The sequence below is a fragment of the Chlorocebus sabaeus genome, chromosome 23 (genome assembly GCF_047675955.1).
Source record: "Chlorocebus sabaeus isolate Y175 chromosome 23, mChlSab1.0.hap1, whole genome shotgun sequence".
Classification (NCBI taxonomy): domain Eukaryota; kingdom Metazoa; phylum Chordata; class Mammalia; order Primates; family Cercopithecidae; genus Chlorocebus; species Chlorocebus sabaeus.
Genome location: NC_132926.1, coordinates 53,014,493 through 53,039,966, shown reverse-complemented (window position 1 = coordinate 53,039,966; position 25,474 = coordinate 53,014,493). Strand labels below are relative to the sequence as shown.

At 37.0% G+C, this 25,474-nt stretch overlaps 1 protein-coding gene across 1 annotated transcript in view; it reads left to right on the top strand.

The window, feature by feature from the left end:
* Positions 1-25,474, top strand: part of SLC27A6 (solute carrier family 27 member 6) — a 65,541-nt gene that overhangs the window by 1,746 nt on the left and 38,321 nt on the right. Inside the window, exons 2-4 of the mRNA XM_008014310.3 lie at positions 15,300-15,503; positions 18,750-18,908; positions 20,200-20,324. Coding sequence (XP_008012501.3) covers positions 15,300-15,503; positions 18,750-18,908; positions 20,200-20,324 — 488 coding nt within the window. The remainder of the gene's footprint in view (positions 1-15,299; positions 15,504-18,749; positions 18,909-20,199; positions 20,325-25,474) is intronic.

Sequence of the window (25,474 nt, the reverse complement as noted above, 5' to 3'; positions counted from 1 at the left end):
CTCCTCCCCCTACCTTGGAGTTAGGACATCTTAGGCTACACCTATTTACCCTGAACTGTAAAGAAAAGCCTGGGGTTTAGTGGCTAATTAGTAAAGAACCTAGGAAGATGGGTTGCTTAATGAAATAGAATTGAAATATGAAAAATGATACTTGTTTGGTGTAATCTGAATGGTTGAAGCAGACCCTTCTTCAATGGGGAAGGAAGGTGCAGAAAGAGGAAGATCAATTGCAAGGACCATAATGAAAATATTTAAGTATTTTAGATTAATAGATACATACCAATATCTTGTATAAAGTTTTTAAACTCACAGAATATGGAAAAATATATTTACACACTGGTGATCTCTAAGGTATAGAACTTTTCAAATAACCTTTATCATATAATATTTATATATCAAACAAAAATGAGTTAGGCAGTATATGGAAAATGGGTTAGTCCTTCAAGGCTATCACTCTTCCTAGTTCTTTTCAGTTCAACTTGTGGTCTGATAAAGTGGAAAATGTTTACTTTTTCTTATTTATATATTTATTGATGTATTTATTTATTAATTATTATACTTTAAGTTGTAGGGTACATGTGCACAATGTGCAGGTTTGTTACATATGTATACATGTGCCATGTTGGTGTGCTGCACCCATTAACTCGCCATTTACATTAGGTATATCTCCTAATGCTATCCCTCCCCCTGCCCCCAACCCAATGACAGGCCCCAGTGTGTGATGCTCCCCACCCTGTGTTCAAGTGTTCTCATTGTTCAGTTCCCACCTATGAGTGAGAACATGTGGTGTTTGGTTTTCTGTCCTTGTGATAGTTTGCTCAGAATCATGGTTTCCAGCTTCATCCATGTCCGTACAAAGGACATGAACTCATCCTTTTTTATGGGTGCATAGTATTCCGTGGTGTACATGTGCCACATTTTTTTAATGCAGTCTATCATTGATAGACATTTGGGTTGGTTCCAAGTCTTTGCTATTGTGAATAGTGCCACAATAAACATACGCGTGCATGTGTCTTTATAGCAACACGATTTAGAATCCTTTGGGTATATACCCAGTAATGGGATGGGTGGGTCAAATGGTATTTCTAGTTCTAGATCCTTGAGGAATCGCCACACAGTCTTCCACAATGGTTGAACTAGTTTACAGTCCCACCAACAGTGTAAAAGCGTTCCTATTTCTCTACATCCTCTCCAGCACCTGTTTCCTGACATTTTAGCCATTCTAACTGGTGTGAGATGGCGTCTCATTATGGTTTTGATTTGCATTTCTCTGATGGCCAGTGATGATGAGCATTTTTCATGTGCCTGTTAGTTGCATACATGTCTTTATTTGAGAAGTGTCTGATCATATCCTTTGCCCACTTTTTGATGGGGTTGTTTGAAATATTTCTTGTAAAGTCGTTTAAGTTTTTTGTGGATTCTGGATATTAGCCGTTTGTCAGATGGGTAGATTGTAAAAATTTTCCCCCATTCTATAGGTTGCCTGTTCACTCTAGTGGTAGTTTCTTTTGCTGTGCAGAAGCTCTTTAGTTTAATTAGATCCCATTTGTCAATTTTGGCTTTTGTTGCCATTGCTTTTGGTGTTTTAGTCCTGAAGTCCTTGTCCATGCCTATGTCCTGAATGGTATTGCCTAGGTTTTCTTCTAGGGTTTTTATGGTTTTAGGTCTAACATTTAAGTCTTTAATCCACCTTGAGTTAAGTTTTGTATAAGGTGTAAGGAAGAGATCCAGTTTCAGCTTTCTACATATGGCTAGCCAGTTTTCCCAGCACTATTAATTAAATAGGGAATCCTTTCCCCATTTCTTGTTTTTGTCAGGTTTTTCAAAGATCAGATGGTTGTAGATGTGTAGTATTATTTCTGAGGTCTCTGTTTTGTTCCATTGGTCTATCTCTCTGTTTTGGTACTAATATCATGCTGTTTTGGTTGCTATAGCCCTGTAGTGTAGTTTAAAGTCAGGTAGCATGATGCCTCCAGCTTTGTTCTTTTTGCTTAGGATTGTCTTGGTAATGTGGGCTTTTTTTTGGTTCCATGTGAACTTTAAAGTAGTTGTTTCCAATTTTGTGAAGAAAGTCATTGGTAGCTTGATGGGATGGCATTGAATCTATAAATTACCTTTCACGATATTGATTCTTTTCATGATATTGATTCTTCTTATCCATGAGCATGGAATGTTCTTCCATTTGTTTGAGTCCTCTTTTATTTTGTTGAGCAGTGGTTTGTGGTTCTCCTTGAAGGGGTCCTTCATATCCCTTGTTAGTTGGATTCCTAGGTGTTCTATTCTCTTTGAAACAATTGTGAATGGGAGTTCACTCATGATTTGGCTCTCTGTTTGTCTGTTATTGGTGTATAGGAATGCTTGTGATTTTTGCACATTGATTTTGTATCCTGAGACTTTGCTGAAGTAGCTTATCAGATTAAGGAGATTTTGGGCTGAGATGATGGGGTTTTCTAAATATACAATCATGTCATCTTCAAACAGGGACAATTTGACTTCCTCTTTTCCAGTTGAATACCCTTTATTTCTTTCTCCTGTCTGATTGCCCTGGCCAGGATTTCCAACACTACGTTGAATAGGAGTGGTGAGAGAGGGCTTCCCTGTCTTGTGCCAGTTTTCAAAGGGAACGCTTCCAGTTTTTGCCCATTCACTATGATATTGGATGTGGGTTTGTCATAAATAGTTCTTATTATTTTGAGATACATCCCAGCAATAACTAATTTATTGAGAGTTTTTAGCATGAAGGGCTGTTTAATTTTTTTTGAAGGCTTTTCTGCATCTATTGAGATAATCATGTGTTTATTGTCTTTGGTTCTGTTTATATGATGGATTAAGTTTATTGATTTGCATGTGTTGAACCAGCCTTACATCCAAGGGATGAAGCCAACTTGATCGTGTTGGATAAACTTTTTGATGTGCTGCTGGATAAGGTTTGCCAGTATTTTATTGAGGATTTTTGCATCGGTGTTCATCAGGGATATTGATCTAAAATTCTCTTTTTCTGTTGTGTTTCTGCCATGCTTTGGTATGAGGATGATGCTGACCTCATGAGTTAGGGAGGATTTCATCTTTTTCTATGGATTGGAATAGTTTCAGAAGGAATGGTACCAACTCCTTTTTGTACCTCTGGTAGAATTTGGTTGTGAACCCATCTTGTCTTGCATTTCTTTTGGTTGGTAGGCTATCAATTATTGCATCAATTTCAGAGGCTGTTGTAGGTCTATTCAGAGATTCGAATTCTTCCTGGTTTAGTCTTGGGAAGATGTATGTTTCCAGGAATTTATCCATTTCTTCTAGATTTTCTAGTTTATTTGCATAGAGGTGTTTATAGTATTCTCTGATGGTAATTTGTATTTCTGTGGGATCGGTGGTGATATCCACTGTATCTTTTTTTTATTGCATCTCTTTGATTATTCTCTGTTTTCTTCATTATTAGTCTTGCTAATGGTCTATCAGTTTTTTGGTTGTTTTTTTTTTTTTTTTTTTTTATCTTTTCAAAAAACCGTCTCCTGGATTCACTGATTTTTTGAAGCGTTTTTTTTGTGTGTGTGTCTCTATCTCCTCTGTTCTGCTCTGATCTTAGTTATTTCTTGCCTTCTGCTAGCTTTTGAATGTGTTTGCTCTTGCTTGTCTAGTTCTTTTAATTGTGATCTTAGGGTAGTGACTTTAGATCTTTCCTGCTTTCTCCTGTGGGCATTTAGTACTAAAAATTTCCCTCCACACACTGTTTAAACGTATCCCAGAGATTCTGGTATATTGTGTCTTTGTTCTCATTGTTTTCAAAGAACATCTTTATTTCTGCCTTCATTTCATTATTTACCCAGTAGTCGTTGAGATGCAGGTTGATCAGTTTCCATGTAGTTGTGCGGTTTTGAGTGAGTTTCTTAATCCTGAGTTCTAATTTGATTGCACTGTGGTCTGAGAGACAGTTTGTTATAATTTTTTTTCTTTTACGTTTTCTGAAGAGTGCTTTACTTCCAACTATGTGGTCAATTTTGGAATAAGTGTGATGTGGTGCTGAGAAGAACGTATATTCTGTTGATTTTGGGTGGAGAGTTCTGTAGCTGTCTATTAAGTCTGCTTGGTGCAGAGCTGAGTTGAAGTCCTGGATATCCTTCTTAACTTTCTGTCTCGTTGATCTGTCTAATATTGACAGTGGGGTGTTAAAGGCTCCCATTATTATCGTGTGGGAGTCTAAGTCTCTTTGTAGGTCTCTAAGGACTTCCTTTATGAATCTGGGTGCTCCTGTATTGGGTGCATATATATTTAGGATAGTTACCTCTTCTTGTTGAATTGATCCCTTTACCATTTTGTAAGGGCCTTCTTTGTCTCTTTTGATCTTTGTTTTTTTAAAGTCTGTTTCATCAGAGACTAGGATTGCAACCCCTACTTTTTGTTTTGTTTTCCATTTGCTTGGTAGATCTTCCTCCATCCCTTCATTTTGAACCTATGTGTGTCTCTGCAGGTGAGATGGGTCTCCTGAATACAGCACACTGATGGGTCTTGACTCTTTACCCAATTTGCCAGTCTGTGTCTTTTACTTGGGGAATTTAGCCCATTTACATTTAAGGCTAATATTGTTATGTGTGAGTTTGATCCTGTCATTATGATTTTAGCTGGTTATTTTGCTCATTAGTTGATGCAGTTTCTTCCTAGCATCAATAGTCTTCACAATTTGATGTGTTTTTGTAGTGGCTGGTACCAGTTGTTCCTTTCCATGTTTAGTCTTCCTTCAGGAGCTCTTGTAAGGTAGGCCTGTGGTGACAAAATCCCTGAGCATTTGCTTGTCTGTAAAGGATTTTATTTCTCCTTCACTTATGAAGCTTAGTTTGACTGGATATGAAATTCTGGGTTGAAAATTCTTTTTCTTTAAGAATGTTGAATATTGGCCCCCATTCTCTTCTGGCTTGTAGAGTTTGTGCTGAAAGATCTGCTGTTAGTCTGATGGACTTCCCTTTGTGGGTAACTTGACCTTTCTATCTGGCTGCCCTTAACATTTTTTCCTTCATTTCAACTTTGGTGATTCTGACAATTTTGTGTCTTGGGGTTACTCTTCTCAAGGAGTATCTTTGTGGTGTTCTCTGTATTTGCTGAATTTGAATGTTGGCCTGCCTTGCTAGGTTGGGAAGTTCTCCTGGATAATATCCTGAAGAGTGTTTTCCAACTTGGTTCCATTTTCCCCATCACTTTCAGATACAACAATCAAACATAGATTTGGTGTTTTCACATAGTCCCATATTTCTTGGAGACTTTGCTTCTTTTTGCTCTTTTTTTCTCTAAGCTTCTCTTATTGCTTAATTTCATTCATTTGATCTTCAATCACTGATATCCTTTCTGATATCATTTCAATCCTTGATTGAATCGGCTACTGAAGCTTATGCATGCGTCATGTAGTTCTCATGCCATGGTTTTCAGCTCCATCAGGTCATTTAAGGTCATATCTATGCTGTTCATTCTAGTTAGCCATTTGTTTAATATTTTTTCATGGTTTTTGGCTTCTTTGTGATGGGTTCGAACATCCTGCTTTAGCTCAGAGAAGTTTGTTATTACCGGTCTTCTGAAGCCTGCTTCTGTCAACTCATCAAATTCATTTTCCATCCAGTTTTGTTCCATTGCTGGCAAGGAGCTATGATCCTTTGAAAGAGAAGAGGTGCTCTGATTTTTAGAATTTTCAGCTTTTCTGCTCTGATTTCTCCTCATCTTTGTGGTTTTATCTACCCTTGTTCTTTGATGATGGTGACCTACAAATGGCATTTTTTGTGTGGATGTCCTTTTTGTTAGTGTTGATGCTATTCCTTTCTGTTTGTTAGTTTTCCTTCTAACAGTCAAGACCATCAGCTGCAGGTCTGTTGGAGTTTGTTGGAGGTCCACTCCAGACCCTGTTTGCCTGGGTATCACCAGCAGAGGCTGCAGAACAGCAAATGTTGCTGCCTGATCCTTCCTCTGGAAGCTTCATCTCAGAAGGGCACACAGCTGTATGAAGTGTCAGTCAGCCCCTACCGGGAGGTGTCTTCCAGTTAGGCTACTCGGGGGTCAGAGACATACTTGAGGAGGCAGTCTGTCCATTCTCAGATCTTAAACTCCCTGCTGGGAGAACCACTGCTCTCTTCAGAGCTGTCAGACAGGGATGTTTAAGTCTGCAGAAGTGTCTGCTGCCTTTTGTTCAGCTATGCCCTGCCCCGAGAGGTGGAGACTACAGAGGCAGGCAGGCCTGGTTGTGCTGAGGTGGGCTCCACCCAGTTCGAGCTTCCTGGCCCCTTTGTTTACTTAGTGAAGCCTCAGCAGTTACAGACACCCCTCCTCCAGCCTTGCTGCCACCTCACAGTTCAATCTCAGACTGTTGTGGTAGCAGTGAGCAAGGCTCCATGGGCGTGGGACCCACCGAGCCAGGCACGGGATATAATTTCCTGGTGTGCCATTTTCTAAGATAGTTGGAAAAGCGCAGTATTAGGGTGGGAGTGTCCTGAGTTTCCAGGTACCATCTGTCACAGCTCCCCTTGGCTGGGAAAGGGAATTCTCTGACCCCTTGTGCTTCCCAGGTGAGGCGATGCCCCACCCTGCTTTGGCTCACACTCTGTGGGCCGCACCCACTGTCCAACAAGTCCCAGTGAGATGAACCCAGTACCTCAGTTGGAAATGCAGAAATCAACTGTCTTTTACATCGCTCATGCTGGGAGCTATAGACTGATCCTGTTCCTATTCAGCTATCTTGGAACGATAAAAACACAAATGTTTACTGTTGAGCACTGATTTTAATCTTATTTTCACTACAAGAGGAAAGGGTCTAGGGGCAAAGGTAAACTCCAAGTTGTGCTAATAATTGATAAAGCCATAAGTTCTGTTTGCAAGGGCCAACCAAGAGGGCCACAGTGTCCCTGAAAAGATGGAAACATTCCAAAGCTGGTTTCCTGAGAGATTCATCTTAAAGTACATAGGACTGGTTATTTCTGAAAATAGAGCATTCAGACTTTTCTGTTGACTGAATTGTTGTTTAAGTAGAACCAATTAATTTTGCAATTTTACTTGTGCCAGCTTTTACTTTTCCTTGCCAATAACTAATCGCATTGTTTCCTTATTTTTGTTTTTAACACCAACAATCAGTTTTTGTATTTAAAAAAGCCACTTTGGGATACTGAAGTTTTAAGCCAAGACTATTTAGTTGATTGGCTCAGTAAGTAGGTTGCTGGAGAAGTCAACCATTCTTTCTGGCATACCTTCAAACATAAATGAGATATATGTTTTCCAAAGATGGAAAAATTCTATTTTGATTAATTAACAGATTTTGTAATAAGATGTAGCTTAGATCATAGTCACTTTTATACTTAAAATACTGTATCGCTGGCATCTGGAATCTCATTGGTAAACAATATAAACATATTGTTTTTAGCACATTAAATTTCAGATTTCTTGGATTGTCATTGGACGTTTCTGATGGTGTACTATTAAATCATTATATCCCCACAGAGAGTATATTGAGGTAGAAAGATGAATCATGTGGTTCAGACAGAGGTAAGCAAGACAGACCCCTATAGCAGTAGGCTATATCGTACAGCCTAGGTGTGTAGTAGGCTATATCACATAGGTTTGATCAATGATTATCATTGGGTCTTGTGTGAATTAAATGTAAAGAACCCAACAGAATACCAGAATCATAAAGTATATTCAACAAATGGATGCAATCATCATTTTTAACTACGTAATGGCAGAGACAGCCACCCATAGTAAGGAGTCACTTTTGCCCAGGTCTCTTCATTTGAGATTTGTTGTATGGAGGGAAACCCACGTAGTGTGTTACACAAACCTAGTGAGTTGACTTTAAACATCTTTCTTGTCCTCTCCAGTAGCAGTACATCCATAACTACTTCCCAACCCTCAGTGGCCAAGGTTGGAATGCTCTCAGATACAAGTTTGGAGTGAGGTCACTAGCTCTTCTCTGGCCAAAAAGAAGAGGGTTCTTCTACTGTTAATAACTAAGAGGTCATGAGGGAAATAGCCCTGATGGGATCCGAGTCTTGCAGAAATACTACCTTAGTATTCACTGGCTTTTAAATAAATAAATAAATATATATATATATGTATTTTTATATATTATATATAATATATATTAAATATATATATATCATTTACTTACTAATGATTCTGTCTGTAGATTGCTTTCGTCTGCATTTACTCTTCTAATTTCACCACTTTCTTACTGAAAAATAGCAAGCCAGATGCAACATGCCTTCTTGTGCCATTTCAGTAATAATTATTCATTGGCAACAGGTGATGTGTTCAAAATAACATCAAATGAAGTGTTTGACTTTTTCTTTTTTTGTGTAATTTTGGTTATAATAATATGTATAAATTATGTTATAATAATATTCCATCTGCTCCCCTCAAAAATGTGGGAACAACTGAGACTGAAAACACATACACCCACTTAGAAACTTGTGTGCATATATTCAGGCCAGTTAAATCATGCCAGGGAAAAATATGTTATTGCAATAGAAAGATTTGTGCTTCTGTTATTCATCAATTGTGTATCTCATTCCTTGAGAACTTTGCTATGTTAAGTGAGCCCCAACTCACCCTGCCTGGTTATACCCTTTTGGGTAGGAAGAGGAAGGGTATGGTCTGATTTGGAAACAAAACACGCCAGAATCACTAGAAGCACTTCTCCCATGTAAGGACCTGGATTCCCAATCTGTTTCTCTCCCTTGCAGGGTCTGTGATCTCCTCTTTTCAGCCTTGAACTTTCTATTTAATGAGCTTGAGCTCATTGTATGTCATCATCATCACAACCAACAGTAGTAGTAATAACAACAACCACCTCTGCAGACACCATTTAAGGAGGACTGATTCTGGGTCAGGCACTATAATGAATGGTTTATATAGTCCATTTAATTATCTCAGCAACTGTATAAGTTGTATGGAGTCACTTTTCAGAAGAGGAGAGGGAGACTCAGATAAATGAAGTGACTTGTCCAAGGTCACACAACTAGCAAGTGTCAGAAGTGACGTTTGAATCCAGTTTCTCTGGCTGAAAATCCTATACTCTAGGGAATCAATCCAGAATTCCAGTGTTTTCCTGAAACTATATGTTTTTGTTTTTAAGCTGGTGGGGTCCGCAGTGTAAGTTGGAACCCATTCTTGGGCAATTTTCCTGTATTCCAGGTGTTAACTTTTCTTGTTCTTCACTCCCTTCTCACAGGTTCCAATTCCTGCTCCCATAAACAAATAATATAGCCAATACTTAATGTTGAATCTTTATATTTTTAAGGAAAAATAATTTATATTTCTCAGAACTGAATATAACATGATTGATGCATAAGCAATTTGATTCACAAATCTTTAAATTATCTTGGCAAGCAACACATGAAAAATCCAAGAGGAACAGAAGTTTAATCAGCTTGTGTTCGAATAAAATTATTTAATCAGGTTAACATGACTTTCAGATGATGATTTCAACAGCAGTGTATTGCAAGCTGTCCAAATATGTATTTTGATATATTTTTCTAACACTATTATTAGTTTTTATTTTATGTCAAGAGGAAAGATATGATATAGCAAAAGCAATCTAAAATTATTTTTAACTTCACAAATGATACAGTTTGAAAACTAAGTCAAATAAGCCATTTTCTCCAGCGTTCTTTGAGTATTGTTGTTAAAGCACATATAATATCCATTAACAGGAAAAATAAGTCAAATAGCTTAACTTGTAAACTGTATCAGAACAATGGGTTTTTGACAACCTAATTGCAAGCTTTGTGTTGAAAAATGGGTGAAATAGGGAAATAAGAAATAATGTTTAATGAGAAATTACTAATACTACCAGCTCTATAAAGATATTTTAAAGCTATACTTATTAAAAAGTATAATATCACAAAACTAGACAGAGAATTGAGTGGAATAGTCCGAGTTACCAATGGAAAAGAGAAGAATTATTTAATAAATCATGTTTAGATAACTGATTTTAAAAATACATGTAATGAATGGCAGTGTAGTAGTATAGGTCTTAAAGTTAACAGGATAGATTTCGAAGTCTAGTATATTTGAATGAAAACACAAACTCTATCATGTATTAACTTACGCAGGTCAGTCAGTTTTTTCTAATGTTCAATTTTCTTCCAATTCCTTATGTTCAGTCTCCTTAAAATGAAGATAAAACATACTTCCTAGAGTTAGTATGATTATTAATAAACTAATATTTATATAAATAGCTGGCATATTAGTCATGATAAAGTGAATTTTTGGACCTTATATGAAGTATTAATATCTATAGCTCAATATGAATTGCTTGAAGACATTGTTTATTTAAGCATCAATTTTCTTAGAAACCATAGCTACCCGTGCATTATGTGACAAGCCTGTTGAACTACTCTACACAATAAGATGGTAACTATAAGTATGTGGCAAGATCTCTAATTTCACTTTGAATTCTAACATTACTTTGCAGTATGGAAAGCTAAAGTTAACCATTTGTAGCTCAATTTCATATTAGGCTTATTAGTGCCTAAAAATTTAAAGTTGAAATGCTTACCAATGTATTAACAGCTATAATCAATCAATTCCTATCCCATATCTTTGAAAGTATTAGCTTGTTTTATGTAGAATAATATAGTTTTTAGTGCAGCAAAAATAATATAACTCATACTAATGGCATATTAGAGGGATATATAAAATTTTTACCCATATATTTTACAGTCTCAAAAATGTGAATAAGATCTAATGTTGATGAAGAAACAAGAAATCAGTTTGTAAAATAAATGCTAAAGGATTTTACGCAGGGATTATAATTAACATTTTTGTACTTGCAACCCCACCTAATAAAGTACACTGCATGTGGGAGGAAAAAAATATGTAAGTTTTGAATGAACATGCTTCTTTGAAAACAGAAATTAAGCCTACAATGCAGACTTTGTTAAAGGTCATAGAAAATCCAGCTGTCGGGCTGGGTGCAGTGGCTCATGTCTATAATGCCAGCACTTTGAGAGGCCAAGGTGGATGGATCACCTGAGCTCAGGAGCTCGAGACCAGCCTGGCCAAAATGTTGAAAACCCCGTCTCTACTAAAAATACAAAAATTAGCAAGGTGTGGTGGCAGGCACCTGTAATCCCAGCTACTTGGGAGGCTGAGGCAGGAGAATTGCTTGAACCTGGGCGGCAGAGGTTGTAGTGAGCTGAGATTGTGGCACTGCACTCGAGCTTGGCGCATAGAGGGAGACTCCATCTCAAAAAAAAAAAAAAAAAAAAAAAAAAAAACCAGAAAATCCAGCTGTCTCATTTTCTTGCAGTAGTGTACGATGAAAATGGTACAAAGTTCAGTTTCTGTAACCAGTTATCTATCTAGCACCTATGGTATGTGGCCAGGTAGAGTGAACAGAAGAATGGAGGAGACCACACATCATTCTTTTGAGATACTTATAATTCTACAGGTATCAATGGTAATACATTTCACTGAAGCATAAATCCTCATGAGACAAAGTCATTTCCTTAAAGTATTTAAACAAATGCTATTTTGTGTCAAGACAATATTCAGAATTTACTGTTAAAGGACATGAAAAATATATATATATATATTTTTTTTTTAAGACGCAGTCTCACTCTGTCTCCCAAGCTGGAGTGCAGTGGCATGATCTTGGCTCACTGCAACCTCCGCCTCCCAGGCTCAAGTGATTCTCCTGCCTCAGTCTCCCGAGTAGCTGGGATTACAGGTGCCCAGCACCACACCCAGCTAATTTTTGTAATTTTAGTAGAGACAGGGTTTCACCATGTTGGCCAGGCTGTTCTTCAACTCCTGATCTCAGGTGATCCACCTGCCTCAGCCTCCCAAGGTGCTGGGATTACAGGCATGAGCCATCATGCCTGGCCAAGATTTCATTTTATTAAGAAAGACTGGCAGTGATAATGATTCTTTATCCCCTACATGACTTTTCAAAGTTTTATTTTAGCTTCCTCTATCCTCACCCACATTTCCTACCACTGTTGAAGAAATAATTTGGTTACACTAAATTCTATTTGAGAATTCTAAGCATTTCACCTAAATAAAATTAATTTTAACTTATGAAAGAAATGACATTGTAATTCCTCTGATTCCTAGGAACCTTCTCACTTCCTTTTTTCTTGCTGTAAAAAGTATCACTCTTGGTAGACACTTAGTTTCTTTGGGCTCTACAATTCCAACAAAGATTTGGAGCCACACTTAATCATATTTTAACTTTCTCGGCACTTATTTTCCCAATTTAGACATACATATCAGTAAGAACATATAAGAGTTTGTGCTGGAAATTTCTCATTCCAGATGAGATTTTTTGAAATTAAAGCAATAAAATGAGTCAGTTCAGAGACTTGTACTTACAAGTTCAAAACCTGAGAAAAAGTCATTACAACAAAATCTAGAACTAACATTAAAAAATAAAGTCTAGACCCTTTGCTTATACAGCTTTTTCATGTTTCTGACTTGTCACTCCTCCCATCATCCTTGGTGGTTTTTCACATCTTGCCAAAGCAATCTGTATACAGCAGCATGATGTGTGTGTTAAGTAGAACTAGGCATTTTCCTGGATTCTTACATTTTACTTAGCTTTGTTATAGAAATAAAAATTAATAAGACATCTTCAGGCTATGAACCCCACTTTCTGCCACATATCAACTTCATTATTTCTGTGTTGCCTTCTACTTTCATATAGGTTTTATTTATAAACTGCTTAGTCCCACTTGACATATTTCTCTTGTTGCTTCTTTGTGATCAATCTGGGTTATAGATTTCATGAAAGTAAATCAAGAGTTTTCCCCCAATGTATTGCATTATAGTAGAACTAACCCAATGACTGACAGTTGGCCTCTTGAGGGAACCAGATACTGACTTATGTTTCCAGCGAAATGTTTAATGCAGAACTCTGAATTCAAACTCAAAGCAGAATATATCTTGTGATTATTTTTTAAATTTTCCTTAAAAATTAGGAAAATATATAGTTGCTTTAGGTGTAAAGGTCCATATTTTCATGTACAGAACTTGAGCATTCTGATCTGGGCCTTTTTTTTTTTTTTTTTTTTGAGACAGAGTTTTGCTCTTGTTGCACAGGCTGGAGTACAATGACGTGATCTCAGCTCACTGCAACCTCCGCCTCTTGGGTTCAAGCCATTCTCCTGCCTCAGTCTCCTAAGTAGATGGGATTACAGGCACCCACCACCGTGCCTGGCTAATTTGTTTGTACTCTTAGTAGAGATGGGGTTTCACCATGTTGGCCAGGTTGGTCTCGAACTCCGGACCTCAGGTGATCCACCTGCCTCGGCCTCCCAAAGAACTGGAATTACAGGCATGAGCCACTGGGCCTGGCTGATCTGGATCTGTTTTACATTTAGCACCATTGTTTTTTCTTTTTCTCCATTTATTTCTTTTATGAGGTAATTTTATAGTTTTAGAGTTAATTAGCCTATGGTTAGATTACTAATTCTACCGTCCACCAACTCGTGAGCTTGATGTATGAGTTTCCTAAGGCTGCTATAATGAAGTACCACAAACTTGGTGACTTAAAACAAGTGAAATTTATTTTCTCACAGTTCTGGGGGCTAGACATCCAAAATAAAGGTGTCAGCAGGGTCAAGATCCCTCAGAAGTATCCAAGATTTTTTTCTTGTCTCTTAGCTTCTGGTAGTTGCCAGTAAGGTTTGACTTTTCTTGCATTACCTCCAAAAGGCCAGTGGGGTACTACTGTTTAATATCCCCAAGGATATTAATATAGATTTTAAGATAACCTATCTAGCATTCAGAAATCCCTTGGACCTTCTGAATGTATAGCATATTATAGAAATAAGGAAATAAAATCAGAGTTGCCATGTAGAATATAAAAGTTGAACTTCATGTCAGAGATCCATGCTAAAGTAAGGGAGTGGTTAATTTAAAATGAATTTAAATAATATAAATAATTGCATGCCTCTCTACTCTGGAGAAAAAAATGATGCTTCACTTGCTTACACAAAAGGCTGTATAGGAATGATGACATTGTTTCTTTTGTATCCCACAGAGTGTTGGGTACCTCAGTGCTTAATTATTTCCTTATCAAGGACCCATTCCCACCTTCTGTCTCTCTTGTTTTCCACCACTACTCCCCTCTTGAACAGATGATATTTTTTTCCTGGGTTAATGGGCAAATCAAGAAGGTCTGGTTCAGTTTCACAGATTAACTCAACATAGTCTCACCTCAACAGCTGCTCCTCTGTTATCCTTGTAGCAGATCCTTCCTAAGAAACTTGACCCTTTTTCTTTCTGAACCTTGAATTGTGACCCAGGTCCTTGACCTTGCCAGGATTCTTAAGTCCTTCAGGCCTGAAGACACCAATTCTTCAGGCTTTTCTACTCTTCCTTCTTATCTGGTCGACTTTGGTTTTGCCCAGGCCTTGCACCCTACAGCTACTGATGGAGGGTCCACTCTTACCTGCCAGTCACATGCTCCCTTGCACCATGGGTCTCACTGCCTTTTCTGGAAGGCATTCTTTTGCCCCTTTTGCTTTCAAAGGCTTTTATCTTTAATTAACGTGATCCAGAGAAAATCTCTAAATCTGCTCACTTAACTTAAAATTTGTTTGACCTGTACCTAGTACATATTAATTGCTTTTAATTTTAAATTTATTTTTTATTTTTCTAGATTCAAGGGGTACATGTGCAGGATTATTACATGGATATATTTCTTAATGGTGAGGTTTGGGCTTCTAATGTGCCCATCACCCAAAGTGTGAATTGTAAACATTGTACCCAGTAGGTGATTTCTCAGTCTTCGCCTCTCTCTCCCACTTCCCCCATTTTGGAGTACCCACTCACTTAACTTTTGACTTTGGAATGATTTCTAAACCACAATGATCTTGTAATTTCAGAGCAGTCAGGGGATTCTCCCAAATGTTTTGCATTACAGTGAAACTGAAGAGTAACCTACAGACAGCTTTTTGGAATAACTAGCTACCGAGTTGTACTTCAAGGAAAATGTTCAGTGCAGTATCCTGAATTTAGATTCAGACAGAGTTTTAAATAGTTTTATTTAAAAATTGGCAGGGGAAAACCAATAATTTGAATAATAGAGTCTCTTAAATTCAGTCTGAATTGGACTGCTTGCATTGGTCTGTCGGGCGATAACTAAATTTCCCTTTCAGTTGGTCCTGTTGAAACAGAACCATAAAATGGCTGTGATATTACTTGTCCAACATGAGAAAGAAATCAGCATTTTATTTACATTTGATCCCTGTTTCAATACACAAAAGCAACTCCAAAGTGAATGGTTTGAGATTTAAGGTTTGCTTACCTCTTCCCAACCCTTTGGCTTTTAGATTTGCTTGGAACTGTAGAAGAAATCCTTCCAAGCCTCTCAGAAAATATCAGTGTTTGGGGGATGAAAGATTCGGTTCCACAAGGCATAATTTCACTCAAAGAAAAACTGAGCACCTCATCTGATGAGCCCGTGCCACGCAGCCGCCATGTTGTCTCACTCCTCAAGTCTACTTGTCTTTACATTTTTACCTCTGGAACAACAGGTATGATCTAATTATTCTGAAGGCTAAAATGAATGCGACAAATTTGCAAAGCAATGGTGTTGGGCAAATTTCTACCATGGGTAGTGACCAACCATCTGAGAACGCATGCTTGCAAGAAGATGTAAGGATCTCAGATGCTAGAAGTTTCCAACTTGAATGGAAAGTTAATTATTTTAACTTTTACTTGAAAAGTCATCTTGTTCATTTGGCGTTTGTCCCATTTGACAATATTTTCTTAAAGTTTGGTAGTACAAAGGGCACGGGAGTGTCCAAACACCCTGATCCAGTCTCATTGCTCAGTGTATGATATTTGACTTTTTAGGCAAGATCTTTGTTAGCTTCTCTGATCCTCAAATTTGTGATATCTAAAATAAAGAAATTAGTTTAAATAGTTTTTACTGATTCTTTTGGATTTAAAAAGTGTTTTAATATACCTGAAAACAGTTCTCTATATTCCTGTGTAAATTATTAAATCCTAAGCATAATCCAGGTATACCTGCAATTTAGGCACCTGTCGCTGGCTCTCCTGATTTTGGTTAGGGTAATTGAATTATATGACAAACAAGAAATCTTGAAGGCATTGCAAGTTTGGACAAAGATACAGCATAAAATCAAGTAAATAAACTTTATTTTAAGTAAACAACAGCAATAACAAAGAATAATAAAACTGCCTGAGAATTCAAAAGAAGGGCCTGGCACAGTGACCCACACCTATAATCACATATTTTGGGGGCCAAGGCAGGAGGATTACTTGAGACCAAGTGTTTGAGGCCAGCCTGGGCAACATAGTGAGACCCCATATCTACAAAAAAAAAAAAAAAAAATAGCCAGGTGTGGTGGCATGCACCTGTAATACCAGCTACTCAGGAGGCTGAGGCAGGATAATCATTCTATCCCAGAAGTTCGGGATTATAGTGAGCTGATTGCACCACTGCACTCCAGCCTGGGCAACAGAGTGAGACTCAGTCCTAAGAAAGAAGAGAAAGAGAATTCAAAAGATATGTTAAACTTAATTGATTTCTAGGAAAAACTGAGTGGTATTAATGGTAGCCTAAATAGGCTTTCATTATTAGTTTAAAGATGATCGGTGATTTGACTTAGTATTCTGTTACTTATTTCTTGTGCATAGGTTGTAAGTAACTATTGCATAGTAAAATTTTCCTTACATTTTAAAAATCTATTCAGTTCCTAATTGTAATCCCTTTTAGACTGGAGAATAGGATTTTTTTTTTTTTTTTTTTTTTTTTTTACTATGATTAGAACAGCTTTGATAAATGAACTGAAAACTGCTAATATGTGTGTGGCTACTCTGTCCAGACTCAGGGAGCTTCTCTCTGAGATTCTTCAGGCTACCTAAACAGATCTACTGAATAATTACAGGTCTAGAAGTTGGCAGATTGAGCAGATACACAGTCCCTTAGGACAAAAAGAATGGAACTAGAGATGACAGCTACAAAATTTTAGAAAAGGAGATGATGACTGAGTGTGGTGGCAGATACCGCAGACCTAAGAAGCTGAAGCTTATGGTAAAGCCTTGAAGAAAACTCATTTGCCCCCACCAAACCCCAGAAAGGCTCAGAAATTGGGTACCAGGTACCTCAAAGAGCAGAAAATAAATGTGGAAATTTTATGGGAAGTTTGTTTAAGAAGGAACTGTAGTCCTGGATTGCTTCTCCCACCCTGATAGAAGTCCTGAGGTGTATTCTCTGGAAAAGATGAACTTCTGAAAATACCAGGAAGAACAGGGGTTTAAAAAGTAGGGGATATAAGAGAACGTCTCCCTCTCTGTAAATATGTGTATATGTGTATGTGTATACATATATATATATAAGTTCTCTTTAATATATGTAACTTCTTTTAACACTTGACTGTTTTAATCATTAAGATTCTTGTCTGAGGAATCTGAATAGCCCATGTGTAAAAATTGAAAGACATTGATCATGATGGATTCCCCCAACAGAATGTTCTGGACAGAGAAACCAACTAGTAAATACGTGTTCTTCAGGCACAGAGATTCTAGTTAATGTTTTGCTTGTTTATTTTGTGTTTTTGTGTCTGCACTTTCAAACATAAACTGATAGTCAATAGTCTCCAGATATTTGAAAAAATCCTCCTGAATATATTCTAGATTAGATTGAGACCAATACAAACCAAAGATAAAAAGGATGTTGGAGAAAAGTGACAAGATAGGAGAAATTTTCAAAAAATTGTTATTGCTAATATTCTGAAAGATGGGGACAAAAAGGGTCAATAATGTAAAAATAACGTACTACAAAAAGAGGAATATTCAGAGAACACAAGTGTTGGAAAATAAATCTCTCAAAAAGTAAAGCAAAAGATAAGAGTAGAAAAATAGGATAGACAAAATTAGGAAATTAGTGATTCTGTCCAGGAGGGCTATCTTAAAAAAATCAAGAGTTCTAAAGATGAAAGGATGAACACACAAATAAATGTAACAAAAAAAAGCAATGGGGAAAAAAAAAAACAGAAATAATGAAGGAACGAGAAGAAGGGGGTGTGAATTTTTTTTTTTTTCAAATTCAAAAATATCTAGAACTGTAAGACCTGAGTTGTTAGACTGAAAAGGTCTACAAATTTCCCAGCGAAATGGATAGATGAGACTGGTCCCAGTACAAGTCATCATGATATTATAGACTACTGAAAACTAATAGAAGATTCCAAAAATGAAATAATAGAAATACCATGTTGCATCCAAAGCATAAGAAATCAGAAAGACTGATAATTGCTCAACATATATAATGGAAGTCAGAAGATTACAGAGCAATGCCTTCAAAGTCCTGCATAAAAATAATTTCTTACCTAGAATTCTTTACAAGCAGCCATTCAAGTGTATGGGTGGAAAAAAAAGACATATTCAGACACATGAGGACTCACAAAAACTTACCTCCCAAATACTCTTTATCAGACAGCTACTGAAACCAAATGTGCGCTACCACTGTAATTAATTTCTAGAATCTTAGATCTATACAGAAAGGCCAACTATAAAATTACATAGTGTTTGAGATACAGTCCTACTTAGCAACCGGTCAAAGGAGCGTTGCTAAAGTCAGAATGGCCTCTTTTACAAAGCAGATAGACTATGATATATTTTGTGTCAATTGCTAGTGTAGTTGTTATCAGCATCATCTTCCTTTCTATTACTTCCTTTCTAGTTATATGAATATGTATGCATATGTATATGTATGTGTGTGTATATATGTTTCCTGTTCTTTTCTTTTCTTCCAGGTCTACCAAAAGCAGCTGTGATTAGTCAGCTGCAGGTTTTAAGGGGTTCTGCTGTCCTGTGGGCTTTTGGTTGTACTGCTGATGACATTGTTTATATAACCCTTCCTCTGTATCATAGTTCAGCAGCTATCCTGGGAATTTCTGGATGTGTTGAGTTGGGTAAGGCTTTATTTCCTTTTTGATAAGTTTTCAAAATGCGTAATAATTAGAACAAGTGTTTATTAACATTTGAAGCTTTATCGGTAGAATTTAGAGTGATTATATGCATATTATTTTATTATAACACAATATTTATTTTAAAAAACCACACAATTTTATGGCATATTCAGTGTTTTCCTGAGGTGAAAAGAACAGTTTTCTGAGGATTTGGCCATGTAGCTGGAGCTGGCTATTGGCTGGGCTTCTCTCTCCTTGTGGTCACTCACCCTCAAACAATATACCCCTAGATTCCTCAGATGGTAGTAGAAATGTTCCAAGGGAGTGAGTATGGAAGCTGCATGAATCTTAAGGCCTACTCTTGAAAGTCACATAGGTTATTTCACCTTCATTCCATTGATCAGAGCAAGTCATGGGCCAGACTAGATTCAAGATTCCAGGAGAAATAGAAGCCACCTCTTGAAGGGAGAAGGAGCAAATTTACATTGCAAAAGTAAGAGCCTTGAAGAAATTGCTGAGGCCATCTTCGCAAACAATCTGCCATAGACACTCAATACATTAGTTGGTAGAGCTCGTGACTCAGTAGATTCCATTCATAAACATGCAAGATTATGTGTCAGTTTCTAGACGTCACATAATATACAAACAGTGGAGATCATTTGCTACTTATATTTGTCTAAAAGGCTGTAATTTTTAGAATAGAATATTTAGAATATTATCAATATCCACCATAAATAAAGATGAAGGTCAAGACATTAAAATCTTCACTGGACATACATTGTTGTGAAAACTAGGTTCTGCAGTCATTTAAGAACTTTTTTTTAGTACTATCTTGCCAATTCAACCTTACTAACAGTTGACTTCAAGATATGTTGAGACTGCTTTAAAGTTTTAAAACTGAATAATATGTATACATTCAAGTTCAAAAGCAAGTGAATATTCTTGACTTCTATGAAGAAGGATGACTCTTATCAATAGCGATGCTCTAATACTTTAACTCTTTTACTTATTTTGACTGTTGCTTTTGTCCTGTGTATTGCAAAAAGCATATAGAATTACAAAAATATAGAATAAAAAATAAAATTAAAAAATATAGAATTATAATATTTTAAACAGAGTTTTTGGACAATAAAATCAGTGTTTCCAAATGAGTTTGATACAAATTACTGACGATAAGTTATTAAAGTTTTAAAATGAGCAAACATGTTCTAGACAGAGAAACATAATTTATGTTTTATGTTCATTCTGCCCTTGAATTTTTTTCCCTAGTGCCTGTTTTTGTCTTTTCTTATAGGTGCCACTTGTGTGTTAAAGAAGAAATTCTCAGCAAGCCAGTTTTGGAATGACTGCAAGAAGTATGATGTGACTGTGTTTCAGTATATTGGAGAACTTTGTCGCTACCTTTGCAAACAATCTAAGGTAGGTGTAATCATTATCAGAAAAAAATATGTCAGAAGGAATAAGTATTGAGATAGAAAAAGTTATTTTTATTTCTTTGTTTATACTCTACCTTTGTTACTGGTGGGTCTTTGTTGTTAGAGCTCCCAAGATGGTGGCAGGCCACTCCCAGGATGGTGGCAAGCCTTGTGTTCTCTCACCTGGGGTTCTTGGCCTCACAGATTCCAAGGAATGGAACTTTGGGCCATGCAGTGGGTATTATAGCTCTATTAGAAGCCGTGGGTCATGGAAGAGAACCATGGAACCCAGCGACTAGTGTTCAGCTCAATTAGGACGAACCCCAGCACTTAGCAGCGCAGAAACAATAGTGAGCCTCTAGCCCCATGGGGAGCGGCAGTGGGCACCTTGCTAGATTACAAGCACAGCAGAAACCCTGCTGGATCCAGAGGGGTAGAAGTCAGCAGCGGGTCTGCGACGGCAGCGATCACCAGTGGTGGATGGTGAGCAAAAACTCAGTTTGAGTCGAAACAAACGCGGACCAGAAGAGTGTGCAGTTGCAAGATTTAATAGAGTGAAACAGAGCCCCCATACAAGAGGGGACCCAAAGCAGGTTGCCACTGCCAGCTCGAATGCCTGGGATTTTATCCAGATCATTGTCCCTCCCCCTGTGCTCTCAGGCAATAGATGATTGACTATTTCTTTACCTCCTGCTTTCAGCCTACTTGGTATTTTAGTGAGCTCTCTTTACTACTTGCTTGGTCAGGTGTGAGCTGAGTTGCAAGCCCCATGTTTAAAGGTGGGTGCAGTCACCTTCCCCAGCTAGGCTTAGGAATTCTTAGTTAGCCTAGGAAATCCAGCTAGTCCTGTCTCTCACCTTCTTTCAGAACATAGTTTAGCTGACTTACAAAGATGCATGCAATACCCCAAGATAAAATAAGACAAGTGAAAGAAAATAAACAGAGAGCTATCCAAAAATGTACTAATGTGCTTTGTACTGTAGCAAGATAGGACAGACCCAAAGACTTTCTGTTTAGAATAATTAAAACTTCTACAAACATAACACGCAGCAGATTATGAAATTAGATTCATGCTATGTTTACAGAAAGCAATTATTCTAAGGTTAAAATAATCTTTTAAAATGCTGTTCTTTAAAAAAATGACTACTGACTACTGACTCTGATTATAATTTATATTCTATTTTTTCTTTTGAATAAGTGATTATATTAGGATTTTTTTGTTTTACTTTAAATTAAAATTTTAAAAAACTCATATTGCTTTGATTTGCACTTGTCTCCTTACCTGAAGAAGTCATTTCCACATTCTTTTGATCAACTGCCACCATCTGAAAAATAGATAAGCAGAGATAGTTGCAATAGCCTGAAGTTTATCTTTATCGGTTCATTTGTTTTTTTGCCCTCAGAAGTTATTTTCTGTTTCCTGGTTTCATTTATATCTCTAAATGCTTCTTCTTTAACTTTATGATTTTCTAAACATTCTTGAGACTATAAAGAAGTGACTTTCTTTAATCAAATTTATTTAATTCTTTAATTATATTATTTTATTATTTATTATTATAAATAATTCATCTTTAGTTATCTGATTATTTTACAAATAAAATCCACATCGGCCCCTTCAAGAATGACAGTAGAGTAGGATATTGCCCTGCGTGGGGTGGGGCAATGGAACCTTGGTCTTTGAGACCCACCTTTCCTAGACTAGAGGATCTCTCACTTATCACCTCTGCCACCATCACACCTACTTAAGGCATGAATGGTGTGCTGAGATATCTTCTCTTCTTCTCTTTGGCTAAAATCTGGACATGTAATTTTTCAGTTACCCAGAGCACAGCTGACACTAGGTTGGAGGCATTTAAATAAGACTTTTTAAAGATACGAGATTACATTGGGAAGATGGACACACAAAAAAATGTGAAATTAGATAATCTGATGTACAAATTGCTTTGATTGATTTTGAGCTTGGAGTTTACCAAGGAGAAACCTCCAGTTGAGCTTCTGACCCACCTCCGTGTGGCAGAAGCCATTCTTACCCATTTTTTGTCTGGAGTGCTTCAAATAACTATAGATTCCATAGATTCATAGCCAAGAAAAGAGTTTCAGATAATTGTTTTACATTTTTTGAATTTTTTTCTCTTCAAGGAGACCTTACTTCAGATAAGGGATGTAGTCTTAACCTAAAGAACCCCAGTAATACACTTAGAATGCCACAACCTCACATATTTTCTCTTCTAGTTTTCGTTGTACTTTTTGGTAATGTGATATCTGGAGTAGGTTAATTTAGGAAATTAATGCCCTCCAGTAAGATTAAGGTCACCTTCAGATGAGATTTCATGACTTTAGTACAGAATACAGTAGGTGCTACCTAGTGAAGCTCATCTGTTTTCTAAACCACATGCTCCACTATTCCTGTTTCCTGTCAGCCATTAATGGTGACATTAGTTTGTGTAATGTCATTGATCAGTAAATATTTATCGAATGGTTGAATACATGGATTTACTTATTTCTAAAATTTACCAAATTAAATAATGCTGCATTTAGTGTCTTCATGCCATTGAGCTAATTTAGGTTTTCAGAAGTGAATGTAAATAGCCAAAGTATATGGATGCTTCTGCGATTTTTAGAAAATATTTCTAAATTGCTGTTCAAAGTGGTTGAAGTGATTTAGAATCTCATGCACATTATAGGAGTATGCCTGTTGCACAGTGTCTGTCAGTACTGGGTGTTATTAAAAATAGTGGTTTTCCAGTTGTGCTTCTTGGAAAATTAGAAGCTCTTTTAAGCTCCCTCAAAAGTTCCTGAAACACGGTGAGTCAGAGTAAAAGCAGGCCAATTTCCAAGGCCCACCCTTTCAAATATCATGAATTAAACCCAATTTCCTGAGCACCTCAATAATACTTTGTTTGAACAAAGGATGCCTCAGTGGTTTTTAATTAGAGAAGTAAATTTGAGTATTTACTTTTGTTTATAATTGTATAGACTAGACACAAACATATATTAATGTGCTCTGTTAAGATTGCTGGCAAGGCGGGAGAGTTTTCCAGCTGTATTTCCCTTTTAAAAATATCTCTTTTGTGTCTTGTACTCATTTATTTCTTTGGCACATAATGTTTTACCTTATCCATTTGAATTCCCACTTCATATAATAAAGGTATTAGTAGTTTTTCATATTGGTTACAAATCTTTTCTCAGTGTTTTCCTTTAAATTTTTTAATGAAATGAAATATTCTTTTTAACTCTCTGAATCTGTATTGCACTGATTTGGAGAAAAGATTATAGCTTCAGAGAATTATAACTGAGAATTGAAAACAGAATACCTGATTGCTTTTTAATTAATTTAATTTTTAGGGGTGGGCCTGGTGATTCATGCCTATAATCCCAGCACTTTGGGAGGCCAAGGTGGGCAGATCACTTGAGGTCAGGAGTTTGAGTTCAGCCTGGTCAATATGGGGAAACGATCTCTACTAAAAATACAAAATTATTATTATTTAAATACAAAAATACAATATGGGGAAACGATGTCTACTAAAAATACAAAAATTAGCCGGGCATGGTGGCAACCACCTGTAACCCCAGCTACCCAGGAGGCTGAGGCAGGAGAATTGCTTAAACCCATGAGATGGAGGTTGCGTGAGCCAAGCTTGTGCCACTGTACTCCAGCCTGGGTGACAGAGCAAGACTCTGACTCAAAAAATAATAATAATTTAATTTTTAATTTTAATTTTTGACTAAATCTCTTTGAAGAAAAAATGATGTTTATGAAATAATCTGCAAATGCTTGCCTGAATGCAAACTGAGGAAGAAAGAAGGAAATATATATAGCTTTACCCAAAGGAAAACTTAACATTTTTTTTAAGCAGAGAAGCATTGTACTAGCTAATCCCCTTTGTTGACCTCACACAAAATGAGTACAAGCTGTTCTTGGCATTAAAAATTAGGAAAAGGAGAAAGTCATTCTGTTATGACATCTTTTCCCTTCAAGGAGATCTTACATTTTTGCTGTCCAATATTCCTTTCTGACATTCCCTTGAAAGGAAGGCGCAGTTTCTGCTGCACAGCCAGCACATCAGTGGATTCAGGTAGAGCCAGAGAATGAACACATGGCATGGTCCTGGTCCTCACCTTCAAAGAATTAAAATGGAATGTCTCATAAGCCATGGTTTGAAGCCCCACAGACAGTTATTTAAAAGAAAGCAAAACCATGTGTTTTTAAAACAGATTCAGATTTGTTGACAATCTCAAGGTAAGTAGCATATTCCAAAGGAAATTGACCTGCAGGCAGAAGTCACAATGTGAGTTGAATGTTTATGTGTAGTTGCACAAAGACTCCCTAGGGTTGGTTTTCTCTGGCCAGAAGCATTTATCCATTCCCATCTCTCAAACATGCACCCCATCCCTCACTGATTTTCTTTTTCGCAACTCCAGTTACAAAAGTTATTTTGGCATAAATATTAGATGTACTTCTTAAAACTGCTGGCAGCAGCATTATCCAGAAAAAGAGACTGACTCCTGTTAGTCATGGTGAGATGAAGTTGTTCTCTTCCCCTGAGACTAGGAAAGCAGCTCTCCCTCACTTTTAATCTACCAAGTTTTCTAGGTTACTAAAGCACCATCGTACAATCTGATTGGGTCTAGTTCTGTATTCATATTAATGTTGTCTTTAGTATTGATTGGTGAGGAATGTGTTGGAACTGTAGACATCAGTGAGCCTCCTGGGGAGTCTTGCTGCAGAGTTTGTCTTATATAAATAATTCTTCCTAACACAGTCAACAGTTAGCCGTATCTAGGGATGTATCTAGGGATAGGACCATATATGTAACATATTTATTTACTCATTCATTCATTCATTCATTCAAGTAATATTACAGGATTAGATATACAGGGATACGCAAGACAAATCAAACTGCTTCTCTCATGGAATTTATACTCTCTTTGATGAGGGGGAGAGAAAATAAACCCAGCAAACACAGAGGAAAAGTAATTACAGACAATGACAAGTGTTATGAAGAAACAAAACAGGATGCAGTGATGGAGAATGATGGGCTGTGGGAGTAGGACATTGCCAATTAGACTGGGTGGTCAGAAAAGACTTCACAAAAATAGTAATCTATGAGCTGAGGACCTGATATGACAATTGGGATCCAGGCACAGAAAAGC